Source organism: Brachyistius frenatus, unplaced genomic scaffold (genome assembly GCF_029030835.1).
Source record: "Brachyistius frenatus isolate BFR_SWC_R1_liver_20210118 unplaced genomic scaffold, ASM2903083v1 Contig_19, whole genome shotgun sequence".
In the NCBI taxonomy this organism is placed as follows: domain Eukaryota; kingdom Metazoa; phylum Chordata; class Actinopteri; family Embiotocidae; genus Brachyistius; species Brachyistius frenatus.
In genome coordinates, this window is record NW_027210618.1 from 2,238,410 (window position 1) to 2,263,883 (window position 25,474).

Below are 25,474 nucleotides of genomic sequence, written 5' to 3' on the forward strand. Positions count from 1 at the left end.
GTTATTTCCCTCAGGAGTTGCTGGAGGCTAAAAACAGAGAGTGAATGTTGGACTTGGATTCATCAGGTGGCCAGAAACGTGACTCCAAATGAATGCTAATTTTCTGTATCTGCTTGATGTGTAAATAAGCAACACTTTGATTTGATGGTGTTTTATTTTTGCGCGTGTTTATGTTGGACTACATTGAGCTCTCGGGGCCCACCATAGTAGCGCACTGTGTGCTAATTATACTGCAATAGAAGACGGGGCACAAAATGTGGTTCGTTTAAAAAGCCATACGATTGTTTGCGAAGACTTGAAACGAACAGCAGAGGTTGGCGCTGAGAGTTTGGTGGGACCGGCCCCAAAACAGAACCGTCACAGGCATGTTCCCAAAACCTCCACAAATAGCCGTGTGTGCCGTGGCAGCGGCCCGAAGCAAAACGCGGAACCCCCCCTTTCCCTCCCCCACCCGCCCGATCAATCATTGTGCGTCGCCCTGGACGAGAGTACCAGCTGAATGCTCAAAATGTAGCCCGGCCAGGAGAAAGAGTCAGCCTGTGCTCTGCAGCCTATTTAGCGCTTTCCCTCTCCAGGGTTCAGTTCCGCTTTAGACAAGTGAGAGGAAGTGGAACAAGGTTGTTAACTGAAAGGACTGACTGTGGAAATAGACCCTGAAAAACAAACTTTGTCTGATCTATTGATTGTTTTTACTCAGCACTACATTTTTCTAGGATTGAGAATAGCTCCTTTTTATTTCTGCCGGATTTTTTTGTTTTTGTTGGATGGAATCCATGTTTTCTGCTGATTCATGTCTGAGGTGTTTGGTGGGCGTGGATCGGTTCAACCTGACTGTCTCCGAGCTGTAAAAATAATATCGGTCCATCAGCCCACTGCCGTAATGTTTTGATAATCCGGTATTATTCTTTATGGTCACTCTGCATTATAACAAATGCCTCATATAGATCTTATAATCTCTACTGACAACAAGTTGAATCTTAATCAAATTGATCATTTATGTGAATAAATACAAACTATTGTTAAAAACATAGTATATGACCATTTTTTTTGTTGTCTTTATTCTTTTATTTTGAAAACTCGAACATTAGAGCATTATTAGATATGAATATGTAGTAATTGTCACATGATTCATTTTGCCTGCATGAACTATGCCTCAACATGATCATGAAGACGTCTTGTTTTTTCTCTATTGTCAGTCGGAGGTTTTTCTTCCTGATGGGGAGATGCGGGGTTGTAGGAGGAATACGTTTCTTGTTGTTTTGTTTGTTTTTTGACCACTTGTTTGTCCACTTGCATGAAACACGAATACATATTTTGTTTGTTGCAGTGTTGGAAATTCAAAAAGTATTTGGAGCGCACTCCCACTCCCTAAAAACTTGGAGCATTTACGACATTTTGGGTACACCTTTAAAAATCAGGAGCCTCTTTTAGTGCATAAAGTTGCTGCATCCAGTAATCAGTAACTTGTGCCAGCAGGAGTAAACAAAAGACACAGTTGATGTTCCAAAGAAAACTATGCTAATATCCTTACGTGTATAAAATACCATCTGCATGTCTTGGAGACAGGCAGGAGACGGTTCTATTTAAACTTTCATTTTGATAGCCTTCTGAAATGTCAAATGCACAAGTTGATAGATGAGTTAAAAACTTCATCAGTGCAGGTGCCTGATGTCGTTAACACAGTTACATAAGTACGTCGTACAACGCTGCCGTTTGTGTGGGTGTGTCACAGACAGAAATGACAATGAAATGAAATGAATGGAAATAAAATGATGGCTTAATGTCAGATTAGTGTAAATATAATTAATATTTCACAACTTTGGGGAAAATTTTAGCTCCTTGATCACAGTTTTTAGGAGCATTCTGAGATTTTGCTGGTTTGTTGGCTTTTATTGTTGTGCTGCAAGTTCTTGTTTTAATTTAGATTGTTTTCTTCTTTCCTCGCTTTGACCACAACTCGGTTACTTTTTATTGCTTCTGAGTTTGTCCCTCTTTTAATCCCACTTCTATTGATTAAATGAGAGTTTCTGTTGACGGGACCTTGTTCTTTATTTGTTCAACAACACTTACAGTTAATGGTCATGCCAGCTGCAGCTCCTTGATTATTTATTCCAAACATAGACATACAATATGACACTTCCTGAGCCTGTCGGTGTCTTCTGAACGCCAAATATTAAAGCTTTTACGAACTCAGCACTGATGTCAGTCAGCGACACACACTTCAAGTGATGACATTTCTACGTATGAAAATGTCACAAGTTTATTATTTTGACATTAGTCATCTGCACTTAAAGCTCAGTCCACAGCTGCACCTTCTGTGAGTCACAGCTAGAAGCACCAAAAGAACGTGAAGGTAAAATGAATGCCAGTCCAAAATGTGCCAACTCTTGTCCCTCTGTTGTGTTCACAGGCCTGAGACCCAGCAGAAAGCCCCGGTGAGCGCCCCTCCTCCCCCGCCGCCCCCTCCACCTCCCCCTGAGCCGGCAGGGCCCCCGGAGCCGGAGGAGGAGATCCTGGGCTCCGACGATGAGGAGCAGGAGGACCCCGCGGACTACTGCAAAGGTCGGAGCGGCACACAAAACAGACACGCGCACACATGCTGAATTCATCTGTCCCAGCCCATTACTTCCACTCGCTGCGTCTGTCGCACAGAGCTCCACAGTGGACGGTCTGTCCCGCGCTGTCTCTTCTCCCCGTTTCTGTCTCTATCTGCTCCTCTTCCTCCCTCAGGTCTCCCTCCGTCCTGAAGGGATTTGCAGCAGCGTTGGTCGGTGCAGCCATTAGTGTGTCACAAGAGCTTCAAGGTTGTTTGGTTGTTGGCAGAATGAAGCAACAGCCTAGTTTCCTGTTTAGTGATGAAGGCATTCATTACAACACAATAATTAGGAAAATTACACTTCACTTTTCGTTTCATATTTATAGGACACAATAGTGCAACACGTTTTTAATGTTTTGTTTTGCTGTAATCAGTGTACCAGGATGTGTTTTGGTCAAACGCCATTACCATCACAAAGAGAAGTTGTTTTTCAGGTGGCTCGTATCTGATGATGAAAATGTTTTGGAAGAAGTGCGGCCGAACTGTCAGATCTCACTTCAGTGAGATGAAAGAGCAAAAGAAAAGGGAAAAGATCACATCTCTCTTCACTTTTCATGGGCTCTTTGTTAAAAAGAAGGGATTCTCTTCATGTATCGGCTTTTTTATTTCATTTTTTATCAAAAAAAAAAAAAGAAGTTATGATACACTTTGTAACCCTTTTGGGAAATGTGCATATATATAGTTTATTATTGGTATAGTTTTCTGTGTGCTACTACTACATGATGTTACCTAAAACATAACTTTTGGAATCCAAGTGATCAGAAGCCATTTTCACAGATTCATAAGGTTGGAAAGGTTCAAATGTAGCTTTTTTTTTTTTTTTTACTTGCATATTTGTTTCTCTGAAAATAAGTGCTGTCACTGATCCTGTTAAAATTCATCACAGTTAGAATCATGAGGCTCTGCTTCTGATACTCAGCAATAAAGGCACAATGTAAAACATGTACAGACCTTATCTGCAACGCTGATACACTTTACAAACACAAAGAAACAACAATACAATTTTGGAAATATTGAAACAAAAAGTGCAACAAGGAAAAAAACGGAGAAGGTGAAAACTACATTCCTGCAATAATTAAGATAAAACTTCTCTAAGACTGTTCCAGCAAAAACCTGAGCATTATTCTTGAAGGCAGAGTGCATTTGTTTTAGCTAGCTGTACCTAATAAACTGGCAACCGACTAGATTCCCTCAACTCTTTTTAGTTAAATAATTTCATGTCACAGGTCTAAGAAAATTTCTGTTTTGTCTCCTCACATTATAACTCTGGAGTTTCACTCGATGCTACCTGCCTCTGTCATGTTTTTACTTTGCTTTCCTGCTGCTTCCCAGTTTCAATAATCCACAACACTCCCCTGTCTCATATGCTGTCTGTTTAACCTCCTTCCCTCTGTGCTGCTGCTCCACCTCACATTCTTACTCACTAATGGATTTCATGTCATCGCCTAGTTTTCACTTCCAGCCGCCTGTGACCTTCAGCGTCTCCGTTTATGTCTCTCAGGAGGGTACCATCCGGTGAAGATCGGGGATTTGTTCAACGGGAGGTACCATGTGATCAGGAAGTTGGGGTGGGGCCACTTCTCCACCGTATGGCTGTGCTGGGACATACAGTGAGTCAAACGCACGCGCACGCACACACACACACACACACACACACACACACACACACACACACACACACACACACACTACAGTATAGTACAGTATAGGCTTTCAGATTCTGCTTGACGTTTCTTTCATGCATACAGACACTGAAGATGCACAAACATATCCTGACCCCAAAACAGCACTCACACTCAATACAACCTGACACACACACACACACACACACACACACACACACACACACACACACACACACACACACACACACACACACACACACACACACACACACACACACACACACACACACACACACACACACACACACACACACACGTAGAGGCTCCTCTTGCAGTCCTTCGCTTCACCTTGCTCCCACACGCACGCATCATATAAACCGCACGACACACCACACATGCATTTGGATGACGGGATCTGGCACGTCACCACGACGACAGCTGCAACTAACACCACCCTGCGCGGGCACCGAAGCCGTCCATTTGCACTGCAATGTTGTTTGCTGTTTTCACGTGGCAACCAGGGTGCATGGATGACCGTATCATCAACCCAGTGTCACCTTTCACTAACTCGTGCACACAAACTCCTTTACTCATGTCTCTGGTGTTAATTACACTAATGGTGGTCATAAACTAGTGCGTTGGAGTTGGGTTACTGTATGCACACAATCAGTGACAAACGCTGGCCCTGGGTTATCTTCACTGTGTCACTATGAAGACTTGTGTTGTCTTGTCTCATAACTCATAACGTGCATGAATTAATGTCAGAGCAATACGTATTGTTATTTTAATCTCTCTCTTGTTGTTTTGTTTTCCTTTTGCTCCCTTTTTTCCTCCATTTTTGTTGGTCTTAACTGTTTTGCTAGATTTGAATTGCTCACTAGATGATTTTTATGCATTGCTATTCTGTTAAGTTGAAATACTTTTTCATGTTTGTTCTCTGTCCGTCTGTTGTTTTGCACTAGATAAAAAAGTGCATGTTTTGAAAAGATGATCCTATTAATTTTTCAACAAAGCAAAATGTAAAGGATTCTTTGTTTCAGTCTACAGCGAGCAAACGAAATTTTTTTTTTAATAATCTTGATTCTTATCATTTTTTTTAAACTTAATTCATTTCAATATTCATCTAAATTTCCCTGATTTCTTCTAATTCTTTGTTTGGTGTGACCAATAGTCCAAAACACAAAAATATGTATTTTACAGTGATATGAATGTAATTTATACTCATGTATTAATGTTTGATTAATCAGCTAATTATTTCTGCATACCCAGCATTGCAAATCCTTTGTTAAGAGCCACCAAACAGAGCCCGCGAGGAAATAATGTTACACCTGCACCCTACTGTAAAAGTGACAGACAGGGCTATTATGTAATAATAAATATGCATCACGATGACAGTTAATTATAAAGTGTATGTGTGGGCTGTTTGAGGACAAAGAGGTGTGTCAGTGCTGCACCATTTAAACATGTTAACATTGTTTCTTTGTGATAAAATGCCACACGGCTCATACATATGCGTTTCCAGTGGCAGAGTGGGCAGTGTGAACGACAGCCAGCAAACTGAGGCTGTCGTTTGCTAGTTAATACCGGTTCACGTGGTGATCCCTATTTTCATATCTCTCTCCACATTAATCAGCATTGCTGGCTTTAACAACCTGTCTGTGTGTGAGTCAGTTTAAAATGATGTATCTCTGTGTGTGTGTGTGTGTGTGTCATTACAGAGTGAAGAACTTTGTGGCGATGAAAGTGGTGAAGAGCGCTCAGCATTACACAGAGACGGCCCTCGATGAGATCAAACTGCTGCGATGTGTGAGAATCTGATTTGTTTGACATTTTGGTGTTCGGGAAACATCTTTCTTTTGTTTCTTTCTTTTCTTACCTTTTCCTCATCATACCTCTCTGCTCTGGATTTATCCATCTCCATCTTTCCCTTTATCTCTACTCCAAATATCCCTCATTTCCTCTTCTTCCTTCCCTTCCTTCCTTCCTTCCTTCCTTCCTTCCTTCCTTCCTTCCTTCCTTTCCTGCATCCTCACCTCCTCTCTTTGCCACCTCATGTTTCCCCTTCTCTGTCTCTCTGTTAACAAGAAACACTAAAGACACACTGGTCATTTATCTTGCATGGTGGCTGCAGAGGACAGTCATCTTAAAATCAATTTTTCAGCATCTTTATCTCCCACGTCCATCTCTGCTGTCCTCTCTCTTTCCTCCTCTCTTTTCCTCTTCCTCAGTATTTTTCTCTCTTTCCTCTACTCTCTTCTTCGGTCATCTCATTCCCTATTTCCTCCGTTTCTTTATCTCTTTTTTGTCCTTTTTTCTTCAGTATTCTTTGTTTTTTATCCCTTCTTCATCCTATCATTGTCTGTCCTTCCTCCAGCCATGTCTACTATTTCTCATTGTTATTCTCGTCCTCCAGGTGAGAGAAAGCGACCCCGGCGACCCCAACAAGGACATGGTGGTTCAGCTGATAGACGACTTCAAGATCTCTGGAGTCAACGGCATACGTATCCTGATCAGAGCGTGTGTGTGTGTGTGTGTGTGTGTGTGTGTGTGTGTGTGTGTGTGTGTGTGTGGTGTGTATTTGTATGTGTGAGTGAGAGAGATATGATCATATGTGTCCTTGACTCCCCCATCCTAGATGTGTGTATGGTGTTTGAGGTGCTGGGTCACCACCTGCTGAAGTGGATTATTAAATCCAACTATCAAGGTCTGCCGCTACCATGTGTTAAGAGCATCATCAAACAGGTAAGGACACACACAGACCAACTTTGTGTAGATTTAGCACCTGACCACTGCAATCCAGCATTTGTAAAACTACACAGAATTCTCCAAGAGGAAAAGTAAGGTGACAACTTTAATAGATATTTGTTCTAAACGGGTGAACGCTACCGCAATTTACTATTTGACCTTTGGCTTGTTTTAACTATATTTACTCATGAGGGGTTTTGATTTTTGGTTGACACCGTATATTTACTACTGTATTATTGTGGTGAAGCCTTGTGGATTCTACAAGGAACAAAAAAAAAGTCATAATACTCGAGATAAATCCATTCATGCTACTCCCACATATTCCAGCATAATAAATGATACTCTGTGTGATGATGATGATTGTAAATGTATGATTGTGAGTGCATCTTTCTCTCCAGACCTTGTTCATAGCACAGATTTTGAATTGTCATCAAAGGAAGAACACAGATGTAATTGATAATTGCTTGATCGTTAACATTATAAATGTCCGCAGTACATTTCTGAGCTGGTTCCAGGTTTAACGCTTGATGGAACTGAGCCATTGTTGTTGAAAGTTGCTTTACTTGTTGCTTTACATTTTTCTGTCCTGACCACTGTGTGGACAAAGACAGTACTTTTCATTCGTCTTACTAATATATTGACAATTCCAGAAGTCATTTCACATTACTATTTAATTTATACAAATTGATTTGAGGGCATCAAAAATTCTCTTAATTAGAAGAAACAAGCAGCAGCGACAGCTACGTAGTTCACAGTATTCGTCCTCCTCAGTGAAGTAGCATTGCTTTACTATCCTCTCACTAGGCAAAAAAGAAGCTTGTGTATCATGAAACATGTATATGTGTATTGTAATTTGGAGATTATAGTATTTCTACCCATAACTCAGTTGGTGGTGGAGGTTAAGAAAAGTATTTAACTTGTATCCGAGATACAACTTGCAAGAGGTGACTGTGACAGTCTGGGTGAAAAGAGCAAGAGAGGACAAGGAAATAAAGAAATATAATATATAAATGCACACGCAGTACCGAAGCCAGTTAATATAAGCGCTGTCATGCATTTGTTCACACTTCAGTATCGCTGCTGTTCTGAGACGCGGGACTTGGAGGCCTTTTCCCCTCGGCCACCTGATCGGCACGGGAAGTTGCTGAGCCATTTCAGCCACTGCCAGCCGCCCGTCTCTCGAAAGCTGGGCTGAAGATGAGTAGAAATGAAATCAGACTGTTCCCCGCTTCAGTCTCAAAGCCTCCAGACAGAAAACAAATGAAAGGAACAGTGAAACAAAAACATCAACAGTCTCTCTTCTCTGCCCTGAGTGAATGACAAGCATGAGAAGAAGAATGGTTCATTTGGTTCAGAGACTGAGAGAAGGAATGAAAGACGGGGACAGAGATGGGGGTCTGGGCAGCGTGTTTACATTTTCCGAGTGCGTGAACGTGCCTAAACAAGAAGGACGAGCACGTGTTTTGGTGATTAAATGCGCGCCTGTTTATCTGAATGTGTTTGCAGGTTCTGCAGGGTCTGGACTACCTCCACACAAAGTGTAAAATCATCCATACGGACATCAAGCCGGAGAACATCCTGATGTGTGTGGATGACGTCTTTGTCAGGCGTATGGCCATGGAGGCCACCGAATGGCAGAAAGCTGGAGCTCCACCGCCGTCCGGATCTGCAGGTACAGACACAAACATCCTGTATCTGAAAGGAGATAGCTCTGGTAAATTTCTTATATTTTTTTAAATATTTGTATTTACTATATAGAATAGCTACTGTACACACAATATGCTGTAAAGCTTCAGCTTCTAGCTGTTAGCTTAGTTTAATGCTATCTCTGAAAAACAGGGTTAAATGTGTCAAAACCCTCTGAACTTGTTTTTAACGTGTACTTTTTTCATTTCAGATGGAATAAATGAGGCATAATGTGTTAATTAGTGGGCTTTAGAGGGGCTGCCGGTGTATTTCTGCCTTGTTTACAGTCTTAATCCCGAAGTAAATCTAAGCAGCTACTAGCTTTATATATACTTCTCCGAGATGAGAGAATTGTCAGTCTTCTTACTTAACTCTAACAAGAAAGCCAATAAAGGTATTTCTCCAAAAAAATTCACTATTTCTTTATGCTGAGGATTTTTTTCCAAACTTTGCTACCATATTCTCATTTATTTAAGTTGATAAACTAAAAGGAAAAATGTGAGAATAATAAAAAAAAAGTTTGTGGAGTAGTCTCAGTTTGGCAGCAGCATAGTTCCACAAAAACCCAGCACGCAGTGAAGTCCGTTAGTTTAGTGTATTAATTTCTTAATCTTAATTTAGATCTCACATAAAAGGTGACACCTGCAATAAGTGTTGCAGGAAAACAGCTCATATTCCTGATTTCAAATTGTCATATGCAACAAATACAATGAATCGTATTCTATGAAAAACCTAATCCAAAAGATAATGTTTAATATTGAGGTGCTCATTGCACAAAAAGGATTCACAAAGAAGCCTTTTGTGCCTCCTCAGACACATTTCTTGCTTTTATTTTATCCACTGAAAAAAAACCCATCAAGCTCTTAAAAAAATTGTCTTGATGAACTCAACATGAACCTTGTCTCCTTGCTGGACTCCCCCCCCCCCAAATCTCCAATGAGCTGTCAATGGCTGGCATCAGCCAATAGAGTCTTTCTGAGGCTCAGGGTAACCAATTATATAGCTTACATCTCGACACGTGTGAAGTCGGGCTCAAAACCATCAACTGTCAACACAAAGAGGGCTCAGTGTTGACAAAATGAGTCTGTGATTAGGGACACAAAAGTAAATAAATCTTTTATTGAGATTAACGTAAGTGCCGAAATGCTTTATGCGATATCCATTTGCGAATATGTTTGGAAATGGGCAGGACTTGTACCTACCACTCTAACATTAACGCTTAAAAGTTTTATCGACTCGGGAGCAGAAGGCGTGGGAAGAATCATTTCCCAACCTCACCTGCAGATGCTCTATGTATCAGCTCTTAAAAAGAGAGTACGTCCAAAAACCCTCTCCTACTGAGTGATCGCTGATCTGCTACCTCAGTTGTGTGACGTATTGGTGTCGGTGCAACTTTGGAGCCTCTGATTGTTGCCGTTTTTCTTTCTGTCTGTCAGTTAGCACAGCCCCCCAGCTCAAACCAGTGAGTGCAACAGATGTGAGTATGAAATGAGAGAAATGCACACACACACACACACACACACACACACACACACACACACACACACACACACACACACACACACACACACACACACACACACACACACACACAAACATACACAAACACACAACACACAAACAAAGAGCGAAAAGCAAGATAAATACATGCATACAGCATTTTACAGTATCAGGGTTGTTTGGCACAACTGTTAGAGACACAGAGAAGGTCCCGAATGCACCACAATATTAACAAGCAATACTCTAATGTCAAATTGATCGATTTTCACCTACAAACATTAGTCTTCCTGTCAAATCATTTACTCTTCTTAATTAATATGCCTCATGCTCAGTTTGTTTAATTAATCTTAACTAGCTAGGATAACAGGAATTTCTAGGCTTCTAAGAATACCATACAGATGCTGTTCTGTCCTGTGTATCTCCAGGAAATCCCAAACAAGTAAATTGGCCCCGTTTTGAGCTTTATTATGATGCATTTTTTCATCTAATCCAACGTGGTTTGAAATGCTTTATTTTAGCTGAATGCACTTGAAACCGTGGTTCATAATATGTTGTATTTCTCAGCAAGCACAAACCTTACTGAATCCTGATTGGCGCGTGGAAGAATGTAGTTTCACCTTTTTCAGTGAGAAGAGCACAAACCAAAGCAGAAATTCTCATTAAATAGCGAGAAGGGTTGAAACGTTGTCAGAAAACCCAATCACCTCGCAAAAAAAGTGGTTTTTCGAAGGAGGAGAATTTTCGCAACCTATTTTGTGAACACTTTATCCCTCTGTTGAGGTAAAAGATTCACAATAACCAAATTTTGAGAGATGTACTATTTAAAATGTACTCACCGTCAATACAGAGGAAGTGTTAGTGGACATTACTAAAAAAAAAAAAATCACAACCACCATTCAAACAAGTATCCAAAATCCTTGAATACATCCTGTTTATTTGTGTTTTCGGCTTCCATGTGACTCTCCCTCTTCTGTGCTTTTTTTGTTTTGTCCCAGGTGGGAAAGATCTCCAAGAACAAGAAGAAGAAGCTGAAGAAGAAGCAGAAGCGGCAAGCCGAACTACTGGAAAGGCGGATGTTGGAGATCGAAGCCCTGGAGAGAGAGGCCGAGAAAAAAGAAGAAAGAGCCAAAGAGGGGGGAGAGAAAGAGGCACTTGAACACAACCTGCCTTCGCTGCAGCCGCCGCTGCCGCCGCCGCCGCCGGGCCCCAGCATGGCCCTGGGAGAGAGCGACGATGACGATGATGAAGAGGACGATGGGGAGGACGAGGAGGAGGAGGGAGGAGAGAGGGAGAGGCCCATCAGGTTGACCAATCATACATGTGAGTGATGTGATCCCGATTTGTTGATAAATCTGGGTTGCTTTAGTAAAAACAAGTGCAGTCTGGTTGTCTGCAGGAATGTTGTGTGAGTGATCGTGGGTTGATACACGGCCAGACGGTGATTAGTGGAATTAGGAGCAGCTGTACCAGGCTGATACTGGCGTGGTAATAGGAGGTGTCTGGAGGTGGGCAGTGGAGGATTCACGCCCTCCAGACACAGAACAAAACAAAACGCACATGACGGACGAAAACAAACACGAGGAACAACATTGTTGTGAGACATAATTTCCTCGATATTATAATTTGAGAGATTTTTTTAGAGGTTTAAAAAAATAAAACTTCCTCCCCAAGTCAAATGAATAATGACACTGAAAATCAAATGGCAACTGACAATCAGGCCAGACGAAAACATCCGGTATTTCAAAAGGAAAAAAACTGGAGAAAACAGAATTTTCATCTCATTCCTCTCATATATTTTAGGACCTTGTTCCGATCCCTAGGTTGGGAATCAATAAATGGCCGAATATGTCAAACTCAAAATGTTGTTTATCTAGCTGGCTAGAAGCTGGGCATTATGTTGCACACATTTATCATAGCTACTTCTGACATATTTGGTAGTTTTTCAGTTTCTAATTCAAATTAGAAATTATGCCTCGTTTGCCCAATACTTGGGACCCACTGATGGACCTCCATCAGCACTATTAAAGACACCAATGCTATATTCTTACTGGACTTCAAGTCAAGACAACACAGTACAAACAAACCCAAATTTCAGTTGGCCACTTTATCAGCTTACAGCTTCTTGACATTTCCTGTCACGTCTAGTTTACTTTTTTTAAGTGGTGTAATGTGTTCATACAGGCCGTTTTTTTTTTCTTTTTCTTCTGCAGCCTGATGGTTTATTCTCTCAACATGTTGGTTGTTAATTCCTGTGAAATGCACTGTTAGGGGAAGGTGTGCAACATATTCAGTTGAACTAGTACATTTTACTGTATTCAGGTTGCCAGCAGCTAGACGGGGATTTTTCTAAAGCACAGCTCTTACAGATCTGCATCAGGAGTGAATGTGTGAGTATGTGTGTGCAGGATTGTGCGGTCTGAATGAATAGGATGTGAATTGGCTCCAACCACTTGGCCCACGCTAGTCCCACGGTGTATGAGAGGCTAGGCTGATTCACAAAAAAAAAGAAAAAGAAAAAAAACAACGTCTTTCTCCGTCTCCTTCCTCCACCCTCTGTCTCTGCACCTTCTGTCTCTTTCATACTCGCATTCTCGCGTTTACCTCCTTCTCGCCGCTCTATTCTCTTTTCATGCTCTTCTTCTCTCTGCCTACGCTGTCTTTGATTGCGCTTACTGTAGATCTCCTTCCCACCCACTTCCTGTCCTGACTGTTGTTTTTTTTCTCTCTCCTCGTCGTGTTAGGTGCAGCGCCTCCCCAGGAGCAGAGTGAGGTGCCCAACATCACCAATGATGATCCCGATGAGGAGGGAGAAGAAGGAGGAGAAGAAGAAGAAAGAAGAAGAAGAAGAAGATGAAGATGAAGATGATGAAGATGACGAAGAAGATGATGAAGAAGAAGAAGAAGATGAAGAAGAAGAAGAAGAAGCTACACCTGTCACTGAAAAAGAGACCCCTATTCCCCCCACCTCAGAGGAAGGTAATGGAGATCCAACACAAGCAGAGGTAGAGCAAGAGGACGGGGAGGAGGAGGAAGAGGGGGGATTGAAAGGGACAGAGGAGAAAGAGGCAGAGGTGGAGGAGAAGGCAGAGGAAGAGGAGGAGGAAGAGGAAGAGGATAAAGAGACTGAGACGGAGGAGACTGAGACAGAGCAGCCAAAGAGCGAGAGCAAAACAGAGCAGGATGCAGTGGTAGAAGAAGAGCACTCAAAGGAGCAGGAAGGGGAGGAGGACGAGGATGAGGAGGAGGAGGAGGAGGAGGAAGATGATGATGATGATGATGAAGATGATGATGATGATGACACGACCACTGACCTCCTCACGGACAACACTTCCCCCATCAAACCCCACAACAACAATACCAATTTGGCCAAAACCAATTCGGCCAAAACCAATGGCCACGTTTTGTTGGGGTCTGAGGGACTAAAGCCGAACCCTGGCACGCCTCCGCCTCCTTCGCCCACCCCTGAGCCTCTCCTCTGCCCTCTGGTGGAGTCCGAGCTCAGCTACACAGACAGGGACAACTCTCTCAGCTCTGGTTATGAGCTGTATAACGGCGAAGTAGGCAGGCCAGGGCTGACCAACGGCTCCAGCGAGCGGCATCGGTGCACATTGCCCATATTCCCCGACCTGCCCCTGGATCCTCTGCCAGGAAACCCCATACCTGTTGGGACAGCAGACATTGGAGCAGGGCCGTCACCCAATAGCCCCACAGCGGACCGCAGTCGTACCGTGTCATCCTCAAGCACGGGAGACACGCCCAAAGGTGAGACGTGGTTATATCCAGAATGTGCTGATTTTGCACAAAATGATTAAATCATTACAGAGTTACAAACTCATGAGATCCATGATGCGGTGTTCAACATGTAAGAGATGATACAAGTAAAGTTGTACACACCATGACTGTAATAGAGCTTAGATGTAAGGACCACCCAATGCAGGTATGACAACAGTAACTTTCCAACAAAATGTCCCATGTAATCATATAAAAAAATATCACTATCTGTTAACTATTTCTGCTTTAAACATCATAAAACACTTATCAGCCATAACTTTAAAACGACTCCTGACTAGTAGTCACGATAATAGTAGTAATAATACATTTTATTTACTGAGCAATTCTCAGGGTACTCAAATATGCTTTACATGAGTGTACATTTATTTATATATTTATACAGAAATAAAGATATCAAAGCAATGTACGATGTAGAGCGGATACTGCAAATATCTTTTCATCTGCAGTAATCCACTTCCTTTCATATTGACACATTTTATTCCAACCTTTTCTGTGGTCTTTGCTGAAAAGATCGTTTTAACCTACATGTTCATCAGAATTAAAAAAAAAAAAAAAAAAGTTCAGAGCTAATTTAGATGTTAACTGATCTGGATAACATGAATAGCCATCAGTGTGTTTGGATTTTCTACTTTTATACATTTCAGCTGGATGGTATTATAATACCGTAACACTCATTACTACATTTCAGTGTCCAAATACCTCCTCTGGCTATTATTTCTGACTCCGCATCGCTATTACTCATCTACCTACAGCTTTCATTTCAGTGTCATTAACTTGGACTCCAACTTTCTAGCTCGAGGGTTACTTCAATGAACACATCTCCAAAGCTTAATAATTACTATTAAAGACTACAATTTTGGAAATAATTGCACAGTAAGTAAAAAGATGCACTCCCCTCTACTTCAGGTCTAGTTGAATAGTTGAATAACAGTCAAAATATGGGTTGTGATACTTGTGGTGGGTGCTCATGTGACATGGTATGATTTCCTCAGGGATGCTTGCCGAGGACAAGAATACGTTTCCCATATTTGGACTCCTTGTTGAAACTTCTGAAGTGACCCTAGTTTATAATAAATGTCTATTGGTACATTAAAGTGCGTAAACTCTTCTTGTCTCTACTTACTGTATGTGTTAACCTTACCTGCCCCCATCCACAGTCAGGGCCAGAGCTGCAGACCTCCTGATCAACCCACTGGACCCTCGCAACGCTGACTCCATCCGAGTCAAAATCGCTGATCTCGGAAATGCCTGCTGGGTGGTAAGACACGATATCTGTGAACTGATATGTCCTGACTTGAAGTATTTTTTTAATACACAAAGGGTGAAGCGTTTTGACAAAAAAAAAAAAAAAAAAAGTCCTGATGGGATTTTTGCTGCAACCAATAGCTCACACCGAAGCAGCATCACAGGCTCACTGACATTAAAACTCCAGACAAATGTGGTCCTACTAGTTTGTAAAGCGCAGTTGTCATGTTTCCAATAAATAATAGTTTCATATAGATGATAGTTTTGTACCATTAGAATTCCAAATTTGTCTGGGAGGTTTAGTTGCTGTGGGTTTCACAGCTTTTTAGGTCAAGATATTTTAATAAGGAATAAGGAGAAGAGGAGAAGAAGAAGAAGCATAACGTTAAACACTGAATTCCCTTAAGAGGTGGAATTACACTGTTGCCTTCAGTGGGGTTTATTTTTGTGCAGCAGAAATGATCAGAGACTACACTGCACAGAGCGGTCATTGAGAAGTGTTAATTTGACACTAAAAGCCACACAATGATGACACTCATTTAAAAATACTGACGAGGTTATAACAAAGTTCCACTTTAAAAGACTACAGATAAACAGAACTTGATGAGATGAAAACATTTGTGAGTGTTGTCTCAGCTTGATTAATAAAAAAAAAAAAAAAAAAAAAAAAAAAGATAAAACAGACTAGGTATTAGTTGTATTTGTATAATGACAAACACACAAACTTTCAGAGAGCCATTCTCTCCTCTTCTTTCCTCTCCTCTCCTCAACAGCACAAGCATTTTACAGAGGACATCCAGACGAGACAGTACCGTTCCATCGAAGTCCTGATAGGAGCCGGTTACAGTACTCCTGCTGACATCTGGAGTACTGCCTGCATGGTGAGCAGAACATATCCACATATACAGGACTTCACAGGCATAATGCACTTCCATCTAAATTATACACAGGAATACTGTCTGCGCCCAGTGTCAGACTGCTCATTTTGTTCTCTTGCAGGCATTTGAGCTGGCCACCGGAGATTACCTGTTTGAGCCCCACTCTGGAGAGGACTACTCTCGTGATGAGGGTGAGTATGTATACGCTATCTTTATGATCGTACATGCACAATTTGTATTTCTAAATGTGTAAACACGGTCAGCCTCTACAGTTCTTTACGAACATTTTCGATTCAAATAACCAGGATTGAGGAAAAAAGTGGAGTGGAAAAGCAAAGTGTCTTAAATGTTTGATAATTAATCGGCTTCACAGTTTTTCTCCATTCTTTGGGTGCATTGCTGCCAAGTTGTATTCATTGATGTTCACTACAACTTCAAATGTATTCACTTTACATTTAATAATAAGGTTTCCTTAACTTTCTACCAACACTGACAGTACTCACATTTTCTTTAAAAAATAGTTTGTAAATATTATTTTCAGTTTTGTTTAGCACCACAAAATGATGGCAGATAAATTTGATTTGATGTTTTTCTGCCCGGTGCCCAGAAGAAAAAAAAAAAGGTCGTTTTCTTTTCATTTTTGTCTGCTATTTTCTTTATAGATGGCAGCATTTGATTTTGTTGATTGCACTGAATGATCTGTTTTGAGAACACAACACATTTAAGCATGCATTTGTCATAAAGGCCTCTCGCCTATTTTAAACCTTTGTTCTTTCTGACAATATGTCCAATCAATGGAGAAAAACTGCAAGAAAAACCAAGCAGATTGTATTTTAAGTGCATACCCCCCCTAACCCCCCCCCACCCACCCACCAGAGTGAGCTTAGTTTAAAGTGTAGCCATCCCTCTCCCCAAATCCTCCTATCCACTGTCAAACTGTAAATCCTGTCCTTTAAACCTGTTGCTCTGCCTCCACCCATCTTCACCCAACTGTTCACTTAAACCTGAATTATCCACGTTCTAGACACACAGAATTAGTTCACAACGCTCCTGTTATCGTGCTCGAGATCGAGACTTTTATTATATAACATAACAAACTAAACCGCTGACGGTAACTTAAAACCTAAGAGCTACATTAGCCAGTTACCCGGTGACTATATGTGTATCATCTATACGTATTCAGGTCACATGTTACTCCATCCGTGTAGACTCCAGCCATTGATCTTAATATTTCTACTTGGTTTACATTTTTGAAAAAGCCAACACATTCCCGGCCCGTGAGCCCTCATCCTCACCTCGCTCCCGTGATCACGTCATCTCTGCTGCTCTTTGATCTCACTCAGCTCATTGTGTTATTTCCGTCATTGCCTGTGACACACAGTCGACATCCTGATCTACAGAGAGGCCCCTTTGATCGCCCACCGTCGAGGCCGCATTGAAAATCCTGCTCGTTCACTTCTGAATCGGAACGCGCGTCACTTTTATTCATTTCATTTCCTCACCTCTGCTGTGGAGGCGCAGCTCACTAACACGGGTTTTCTCCTTTACTATCTGTGACTGTCTCTTTTTTTCCTTCCTCTTCCCTCTCTTCTTATCCCTCCCTTACACCTCCTGTGGTATTTTATACCCCTCACTTCCTGTCCCTGTTTCTGTTGTATTACCCATAATGCACCCTCTTTTTTTTTTTTTTTTTAAACAATTTTCTTACATTTCATCTCTCTTTCAATTCATTCTCTTCTCTCCGGCTTCCATCTCTTTCTGTCTTTATTTCCTCTTCCTCCTATTCGGCATCCCCCTCCCCCTCCCCTCCCCTCCCGCCCACCCTCCTCTCTCCTCCGTAGACCACATAGCCCACATCATAGAGCTGCTGGGCTGTATTCCGAGGCACTTTGCGCTCTCCGGAAAATATTCCCGGGAGTTCTTCAACAGAAGAGGTAGCGCTGGCCAGCGGAGCTGGTGGGACTGAGACACACGGATGTCTGACGGGGACAAAAAAAAAAAACGGACACGAGCAGACCGCTTTAAAAAGTGTTGATTTGAGTTTGGCGAAGGGTGACGCAAACAGTGGGAACAATCCTGCCTGCATTGGTCCTCAGTCTGAGAGTGTGTCCGTGCAGTACCCGAAGGCAGCGGTGTGTGTCAGCACCACGCAGCCAGTGTATGTGCGTGTTGACGTGTGTGCATGCTTGTAATGCTGAACCGTGCCTGTCCCCTCTGTGATGTATGTGGTGGTGGGCAGACCACATCGCTCTGATCATGGAGCTCCTTGGGAAGGTCCCACGCAAAGTGGTCGCTGCCGGGAAGTACAGCCGAGAGTTTTTCTCCAAGAAAGGTAAACGACACCGTGGTTAGTGGCCGGTTCGGGGGAGAGTAGGCCCTCGTCCTGACGGATACTTGTAGTGTGTGAGGAGTTCAGCAGTGGTAACGAAACCTGGATCAAGTCATGGTTAGTGCTGTAAACTTTGCACTTCTTGTTGTGCGTTAAGGCAGGTTCAGGTAAGTGGTCAGTCATTTAATAATTAATTGTCGGGCGGACCGATGGTTCCCTAATGTTCACAAAAACATTGATTTTTGTATTGTATTCTAATAATATCACAATTTATTCAGGGTTAACTTTTCTGTCTCCCATGAGCATACATCTTAGAACATTTTTTTTTAATCGATTTTTAACTAAATCCTGTTAATGAATCAAAGCATAAAAATGAACAAAATAATCCATTTTAAAGATATCGTTAACTAATCATCAATAGACTTCAAATGTGACTATTCTTTATCGTGACATGCTTTTATCTATAATTATTTCCACGTTAGTACCTATATCTACTAAATTGGCATTGAAATACTATGCTACGGTTGTCTTAATTTTACCTTAATATTTCTTAAATAATTAGACAATGTATTGTCTTTATACAGACAGAACAAAGCAGCTTGTAGTTGTTGATTTTGTGACGTACAGTCCGGAGGTGCAGGGCTGTTTGTTTGAGTGCCCGATCACACCTGTGACGTGTGCGGGCAAAAGCGTACACATTGGCGAGTCGCGTCTCGTTTCTAAGGATGGGAAAGGATTGTTTCTACGACGGCAAATTAACATACAATAGTCAATAGTGTGTATTCACCATCACTTTAATTTAATAATGTCAACAATATAATCCTCCCATTTTCAACAGTGGTTTTGTCCAATATTTGGCACAACATTTTCCTGCAAATGTTTCAGAATAAAATCCCTGGTCTACTGAAGCACTGGAGGGCTTTTAATTTGAAACAGACACAGCAAGTGCAGCGTTTGTATTGAGTGTGTCATGCACAATGTTGAACAGGGCTAACAGGGGTCGATTAAGAAGACTGCAAACATTAGATTTCCTCACTTGGAGGGGAAAAAAAGACCGTCGTTCGTTCTGGTTCCCTCCAGCAGCTCTACATCGATGCCCAAAAGACAAACAATGCATTTTTAATCACTACATTTTATATATCAAACATTAGGATTATTAAGGTACATATTTGTAGCGAGCAAAAGTCAGCACAAACGGCAGTATTTAAAAGCAACGGTGATAGTAAAGTCCCACTACCAGCCTGTACTGCAAGGCTTCAGCTTGGTGTCATACACCGCGTGGTTCTGCTCATCTATGAGCCTGGTAAGTGTACAGATCTGTGTTTGATACAGCTGATAACCCTTTGCACTCTCTCATTTATTCTCTTTCTAGCTTCTCTCGATCTCCTTTCCTTTCTGCTCATATATTCCTCATAGTGTGTCGTGAAACCTGAATATTCCTCCTTTGATGTCGTCTCTGTCTGAGGTCTGAGCCTGCACTGGATGTCTCAATGTCCTGCCTCACATCTCCTGGCGCTCTGTTAATCTGGTCTGACTTTCTCGCTCCGTCTCTCTGGGCCTCCGCTGTCTGCCCCGCGGCCGGCGGATGCACAGTGCAGTCGAGCGCCTTCGTCACCTTGTTGCCTTCATGCGCACTGATTTGTATTGAACTTTTGGGAAACGGATACATTGACCCCCCCCAACACCTTGGAAAATAAAATCAGTCATTCATTCATTCTTAAGTTTGCGGGAATGAATGAATGACCTAAAGATAATTAGTAGTCAGAAATTGCATTTCAACTAAATTTCTTGTGCAATGTGAGGGAATTCTTTCCATTCCCCCATCTTGTGCTCTTCACTCAGTGCAGAGGAGAGAGAGGTTACCATGGCAGCCGGGATTTGAACTGGACCTACGGTCTTGATGGCTCCCATCATTAATTCTCCCACACTTTCTTTCTTCTCTGTCAGACCAGTACGCCCGGCCAACCGTTTCCCTCCTCTCCTGAATAATGAACACCTTCCTCTCCTTGTCCACTTCCATTACCTCTCTGTCTATTTCTGTCCATCTCTTACCTTCTGCTCTTTGTGTATTTCAGCCAAGACTGCAGGTTTTCACTCCGACCCTACAGCTCCTCACTGCTTACCAAACCCTCGAACAGAGAGAGGTGAAGTAATTAGTGAAGTCAGCTGCTGTTTGGACCATGAGAGTCATGGACTCCATAGTGGTTAAAAGGCCGGTTCACCCAAATACCCAAAAAGAAAAGTACCATTTTACTGTTCGATCCATAAAATTCAGCACCAACATCTTTAAAAACAAAACAAAACAAAAACAAAACATCCCAACAACTCTACAGTAGAGTCGAGGTTCATAGTACGTCACCTAAACTATAAAGTATAGATAAATGCAGCAATATCAGCTCCAATGGTAACAACAGAAAAAAGAACCGCCTTAAGTTATATTCGAAGACGTCTCTGCTGTTGTTGTTGTTGTTGTTGTTGTGTGTGCGTAACAATCACCTTGTTAGATTCTGAGAAATCAAACAATGTTATTAATGAAAATAAAGTCATTAACGCTCCAAAAAAATAAAACAAAGAAGTGCTGAATGTTTAGCTAATTACATAGTGGTGATAAACCTGTCATCAGTATCCTATTACTAATGCGTTCACCGACGCTGTCCTCTACATAACAGTATATTGTCTGCTTCGTAAAAGAATGGACTACCTACATACTGTTTTTTTTTTTTTTTTTTATTACTGTGAATGTATGTATATATTTTTGGATTATTCAGAGTAACAGGCATTGTTCTCAAAAATGAATGTTGCTGCTGAATTGTCAAGATTTCAAAGCTGCGAGTACCACAAATGAACTTTTGTTCAACTCCACTGTATCTGGGTGGAGGCTGAGATCCGAGACAGAAAGACTAAAACTCTCATGGCTAAACGGCGCTATATGTAGTTCAAGAATAAGGCTGCTGATGTTTTATGGTTTTCATATTATCAGGAAATCCCAGGAGAAGCTCAAAACCACCAATACCACGGCCATTTCTTTCAGGACTTTCTGACTTCCCGCTTGTTCCTAAACCGGTGACGCGTTCTTTTAAAGGCGAACAAAAGTATATCAAACGGTAGTAAACGGGATACTGAAATTTCAGCTGCGGATTCATACGAATTTGGTGCTCTCGTGAGTATTGAGGCAGCAGGGTGGTGAATGTGGGATTGGATCAAAATAAACAAAAGGCGCGAATGTTAATAGTATTAAAGGAACATGCCAATTCACTCAGAAATGTTTTGTTCTTTTTCTTGGGATTTGATGAAAACAAGAAAAAAAAAATATATATGTATATATATATATATATATATATATCTCTCACCAGTCTCATTCTTTTAAGTTAAAGAACGTTTTTTTTTCCAGAATGTGTGTGGACCGACCCTTTCCGATTGCTGCCCTTTGCCTTCCTCACACCCTCCCGTACCGTCACTGACTCTGCTCTATGTGGCCCCCTGCAGGTGAGCTGCGGCACATCACCAAGCTGAAGCCGTGGTCCCTGTTCGACGTGCTGGTGGAAAAGTACGGCTGGTTGCACGAAGACGCCGGCCACTTCACGCACTTCCTTCTGCCCATGCTGGAGATGGTGCCCGAGAAGAGAGCCTCGGCCGGCGAATGCCTCAACCACCCCTGGCTCAACTCGTAGCCACAAACTCTGATCAAACGTCCTCCTCCTCTTGTACCCCCCCCTCCCCCCAGCCCCTCCCTACCCCCCGCCCTCCCCCCAACAGTTAGCCCGAACATCACCCTCTGGCGGCAGCCTGTGGAACTGCAAAGTGGAGAGAAGGTGGAGACGAAAAATCAGAGACGAGAAAGACTTCCTTCCTGTCCCATCTCACACACATCCATCACATGCTCACACGACGAGGCTTAACTCGCACACATTTGTTCCCAAAAGGAATGTAAAGACAAGCCCGTGGAGATAACGTGACATAGCAGCCGTGTCTTCCGAAACATTTCCCAAAAAGAAGCGGATCATTCCAGGACGGATGCGGCCCCACGTTGGAAAAGGGAGGTCAGGCTTCGTCCGGAGGAAATGTTGCTTTCTTCTTCTCTTCTGCCGTCAAGATGTCAGCCAGCCTCTTGCACCCGCCCGCCTATCTCCTCCCGACTCTTCAGTTTGAACTTGTTCGAAGCCGTCGCGGGGCCGCCGACGGCCGCTGATCATTTCGGCGACGGGGAGGGAAAGTTCAACGGGCGGTCTTGCTTGCAGCGCCGACGGCTCCGTCTGCCGTGACCTTTCCACGGCGAGGGCCTCAAACACGGACGAGTGCGCGAGTCACTGTGAGAGAATGAGTGTTATGTGCCTGCGCTCAAGATCTGCCCACACAGACCCGTTCTCCTCTCTTCCCAGCCCACCTTTCCCTCCTTTAACCTTGGAAGAAGCACCCACCTCGGACTAAAAGTTTACACCCCGATTTCTTCCAAGAATCCAGTCTTAAAAAGCCGTTGTCACCTGCTTGGTTCCCCTCATCGCCCCCTCCTAAATGAGCTCCGTGCTCCTGCCTGGGGGGGCCACCACAGGGAACCGGAGGGCAGCCAGTCCTCCAGGGGGCACCGCACGGACGGGGACAGACGGGGGAAAAGTGCAGGATGAGCAACAAAAAAAATAAAATAAAAGAACAAAAAAGAACAAAAATACTACCAGGCGAAGACGGAGGAGGACTGCCTGGTCTCTAAAGACTATTTTTTAAAATGCATGGAGAGACTGATGGATCAGCATGAAGGGATGCGACAAACGAACGATGGATGCTCTTGTTTTGTTTGTGCATTTCGCTGGTTTCTTTCCTGTTTCATCACATCTCTTGGACATTGTGTTAGAGAGAATTACGTTAGGATACTTTGGTGCCCCCCCCCCCCCCTTCTGATGAAGATCCCCCCCCCCTCTCCCCCTTTCTTCTCCGTTAACCTTTGACATTCCTAAATCTTGATCCTCTGCCATCATTCCTGACTTCTACTCCCGAGGACAGTTCTGTTGATTCCTACTGTGGCACGTTTACCGGATCTGATTGGTACTCCTCCCACCTTTTTTGTCCTGTAGAAGAAGAAGAACCCTTTTATCCCCGAGCTTCTCCAGAAAGGGGATGGTCACACGGAGGTTGCACTTGTCTTTGTAGATGTCCTTCAGGGATTTGAAACCTTTGTACATAGAACTGAGATTTGGCAACGCAGATAAGCGACCGTGGACAAAGATTCAACACACAAGCATCATTCCAAAAACAAAACAAAAAAAACAAACAAACAAACAAACAAACCCGGAGGCTGTTGTTGGCAGAACTTGACTTCCTCTGATATAGTGCGAGGGGCAAGCTGCTGGAGCTCAACCCTGGAGGAAAGCTCAGACTGAACTGTGCCACCTGGTGGCTGAATGAGAGTACTGCATCGCCACACATTGCTGCTGCTCTCGGTGCCAACGCTCCAAGACGTTCCACTATCTCTCCACTTTATCTCTATTTCTGTCACACACACACACACACACACTTATACACACACACACACACACACACACACAAACAGAACTCGCATCATCACAATTAGTCCAGTTGCCTATTTTTCGCAATAAATGAAAAAAAAAAAAGATGAGTATAAGTAAATGGTGAGATATTTTTAAAAACTATTTAATTCATTAAAAAAAATAGGAAAAAAAAAAAAGAAAACAACTTTTCTCTGGTTGTTGTGACCGTGACAGAATCTCGTCTTATACTGAGGTGATTGTGTTTGTCTATTAGAGATGTTTTTATTTCTTTTGTCATTACTATTATTATTAATTATTATTATTGAAAGATTTTTTTTACACAGTTGTCACCTCTCCCCTCCCTCCTTACTTGAACAGTGCTGCTCTCTCTGCGCTCTTGATGGTGATGAAAAAAAAAAAAAAAATCAACAGTTTTGCAATAAAAGGGTATGTGGTGAGTTTTTTTTTTTTTTTTCTTCGCACCAAAACCTCCTGATCTCACTCTTTCAGCCATGCTGACTGTTCTTCCTGATGACATTGACAGAATCGCGTCTTGTCCGTGTTTTTCATTGACAGATTTAATAAAATTGTAAATTAATGGACGCCGTGCCCTTGATGTAGTGCATTTCCTGCTTTGAAGTCTCCCTTTTAAAAGGCCCAGGGGAAAAAAAAAATCAGCAGAAAAAGTCGGCAGCGGCAGCAAAGGAAAGAATAAGATCCGTTAGCGTGGATTCCCTTTTTTTAATTTTTTTTTTTATTGATATGAATAATTCATGGGGTTCCCACTGTTTTGATGGAAGTTAAAACACGAGGGTCAGTCGTCGGTACAATCAGCCAAGCAGCTTCACACTGTTGGTGTACAAGAACAAACGTTAACAGTACATCGGGATTCACCCAAGCAAATATGGTCCATCAGACAACACTATCTAATACGCAATAAAAGATGGCGTGATGAAAGACATCCTGAGATCTATCATGGTAATTAAAAAAGCAAAAATATGCCTTTGAGTCCCAACTAAGGATTCTAGCTGTATTTTGTATTCACAACTTAAATCGCTACGAATGGTCTCCGACGCCTCGTGTGACTCATCCGTGAGCACTCGACGAACTAAGACTGGTTGTAAAGTAGTCCTTCATTCGAGGTTTATTTCAGCGGGTTGAAATACTCGCAAGATAGCGGGCGGCGTAATTCGAGAGTACGAGTGACGAGTGTGGAACGACCCACCGACGTGTAAACCGCGACGAGGTGTTTGCGGCGCGGAATCTTTTCGCCGCGAGGACGTGCATCGGCAGGTGAACTTGTGCGTGGTCCGTTGTGCATCAGAGCAGCGAGGCACAGTTCTTCAGCAGCAGGGGTTTGGCCAAATCCAGGATGTCCAGGTTGGGATCGAGTGACCTGCCCAGACCCTCCAGCACCATGATGGCCAACACGATGGACACAAAGTTACTCTCCAGCTTGACCTGGAAAAAACGATCGGCGACAACATGGATGAGCAATCTGGTACGGCTAGTTCAGTTAGGTTGAGGCGTATTACAAGCGCTGAACCAGGACCTTCCTTCCTGTAACTGACATTACGGACAAGTACGTTGCTTCCTGC

General features: G+C 42.6%; 2 protein-coding genes across 4 annotated transcripts in view; one reads left to right on the plus strand and one right to left on the minus strand.

Annotated features, from left to right (window-relative positions):
* Positions 1-24,478, plus strand: part of srpk2 (SRSF protein kinase 2) — a 67,111-nt gene extending 42,633 nt beyond the window's left edge. The window contains 17 exon segments of the mRNA XM_069695310.1: positions 2,411-2,562; positions 4,098-4,206; positions 5,940-6,027; positions 6,635-6,722; positions 6,857-6,963; positions 8,473-8,680; positions 10,089-10,129; positions 11,148-11,472; positions 12,894-12,985; positions 12,987-13,914; positions 15,102-15,202; positions 15,963-16,070; positions 16,189-16,258; positions 17,909-18,001; positions 18,307-18,399; positions 20,472-20,540; positions 21,883-24,478. Coding sequence (XP_069551411.1) covers positions 2,411-2,562; positions 4,098-4,206; positions 5,940-6,027; positions 6,635-6,722; positions 6,857-6,963; positions 8,473-8,680; positions 10,089-10,129; positions 11,148-11,472; positions 12,894-12,985; positions 12,987-13,914; positions 15,102-15,202; positions 15,963-16,070; positions 16,189-16,258; positions 17,909-18,001; positions 18,307-18,399; positions 20,472-20,540; positions 21,883-22,067 — 2,857 coding nt within the window. The 3' untranslated portion in view covers positions 22,068-24,478.
* Positions 24,479-24,639: 161 nt separating this feature from the next.
* adck2 (aarF domain containing kinase 2) overlaps positions 24,640-25,474 on the minus strand; it is a 284,765-nt gene continuing 283,930 nt past the window's right edge. For 2 of the 3 annotated variants that reach the window (XM_069695317.1, XM_069695315.1), the window contains one exon: positions 24,640-25,337. In XM_069695317.1, coding sequence (XP_069551418.1) covers positions 25,197-25,337 — 141 coding nt within the window. In that variant the 3' untranslated portion in view covers positions 24,640-25,196. The remainder of the gene's footprint in view (positions 25,338-25,474) is intronic. The other variant, XM_069695316.1, reaches the window with a different exon arrangement.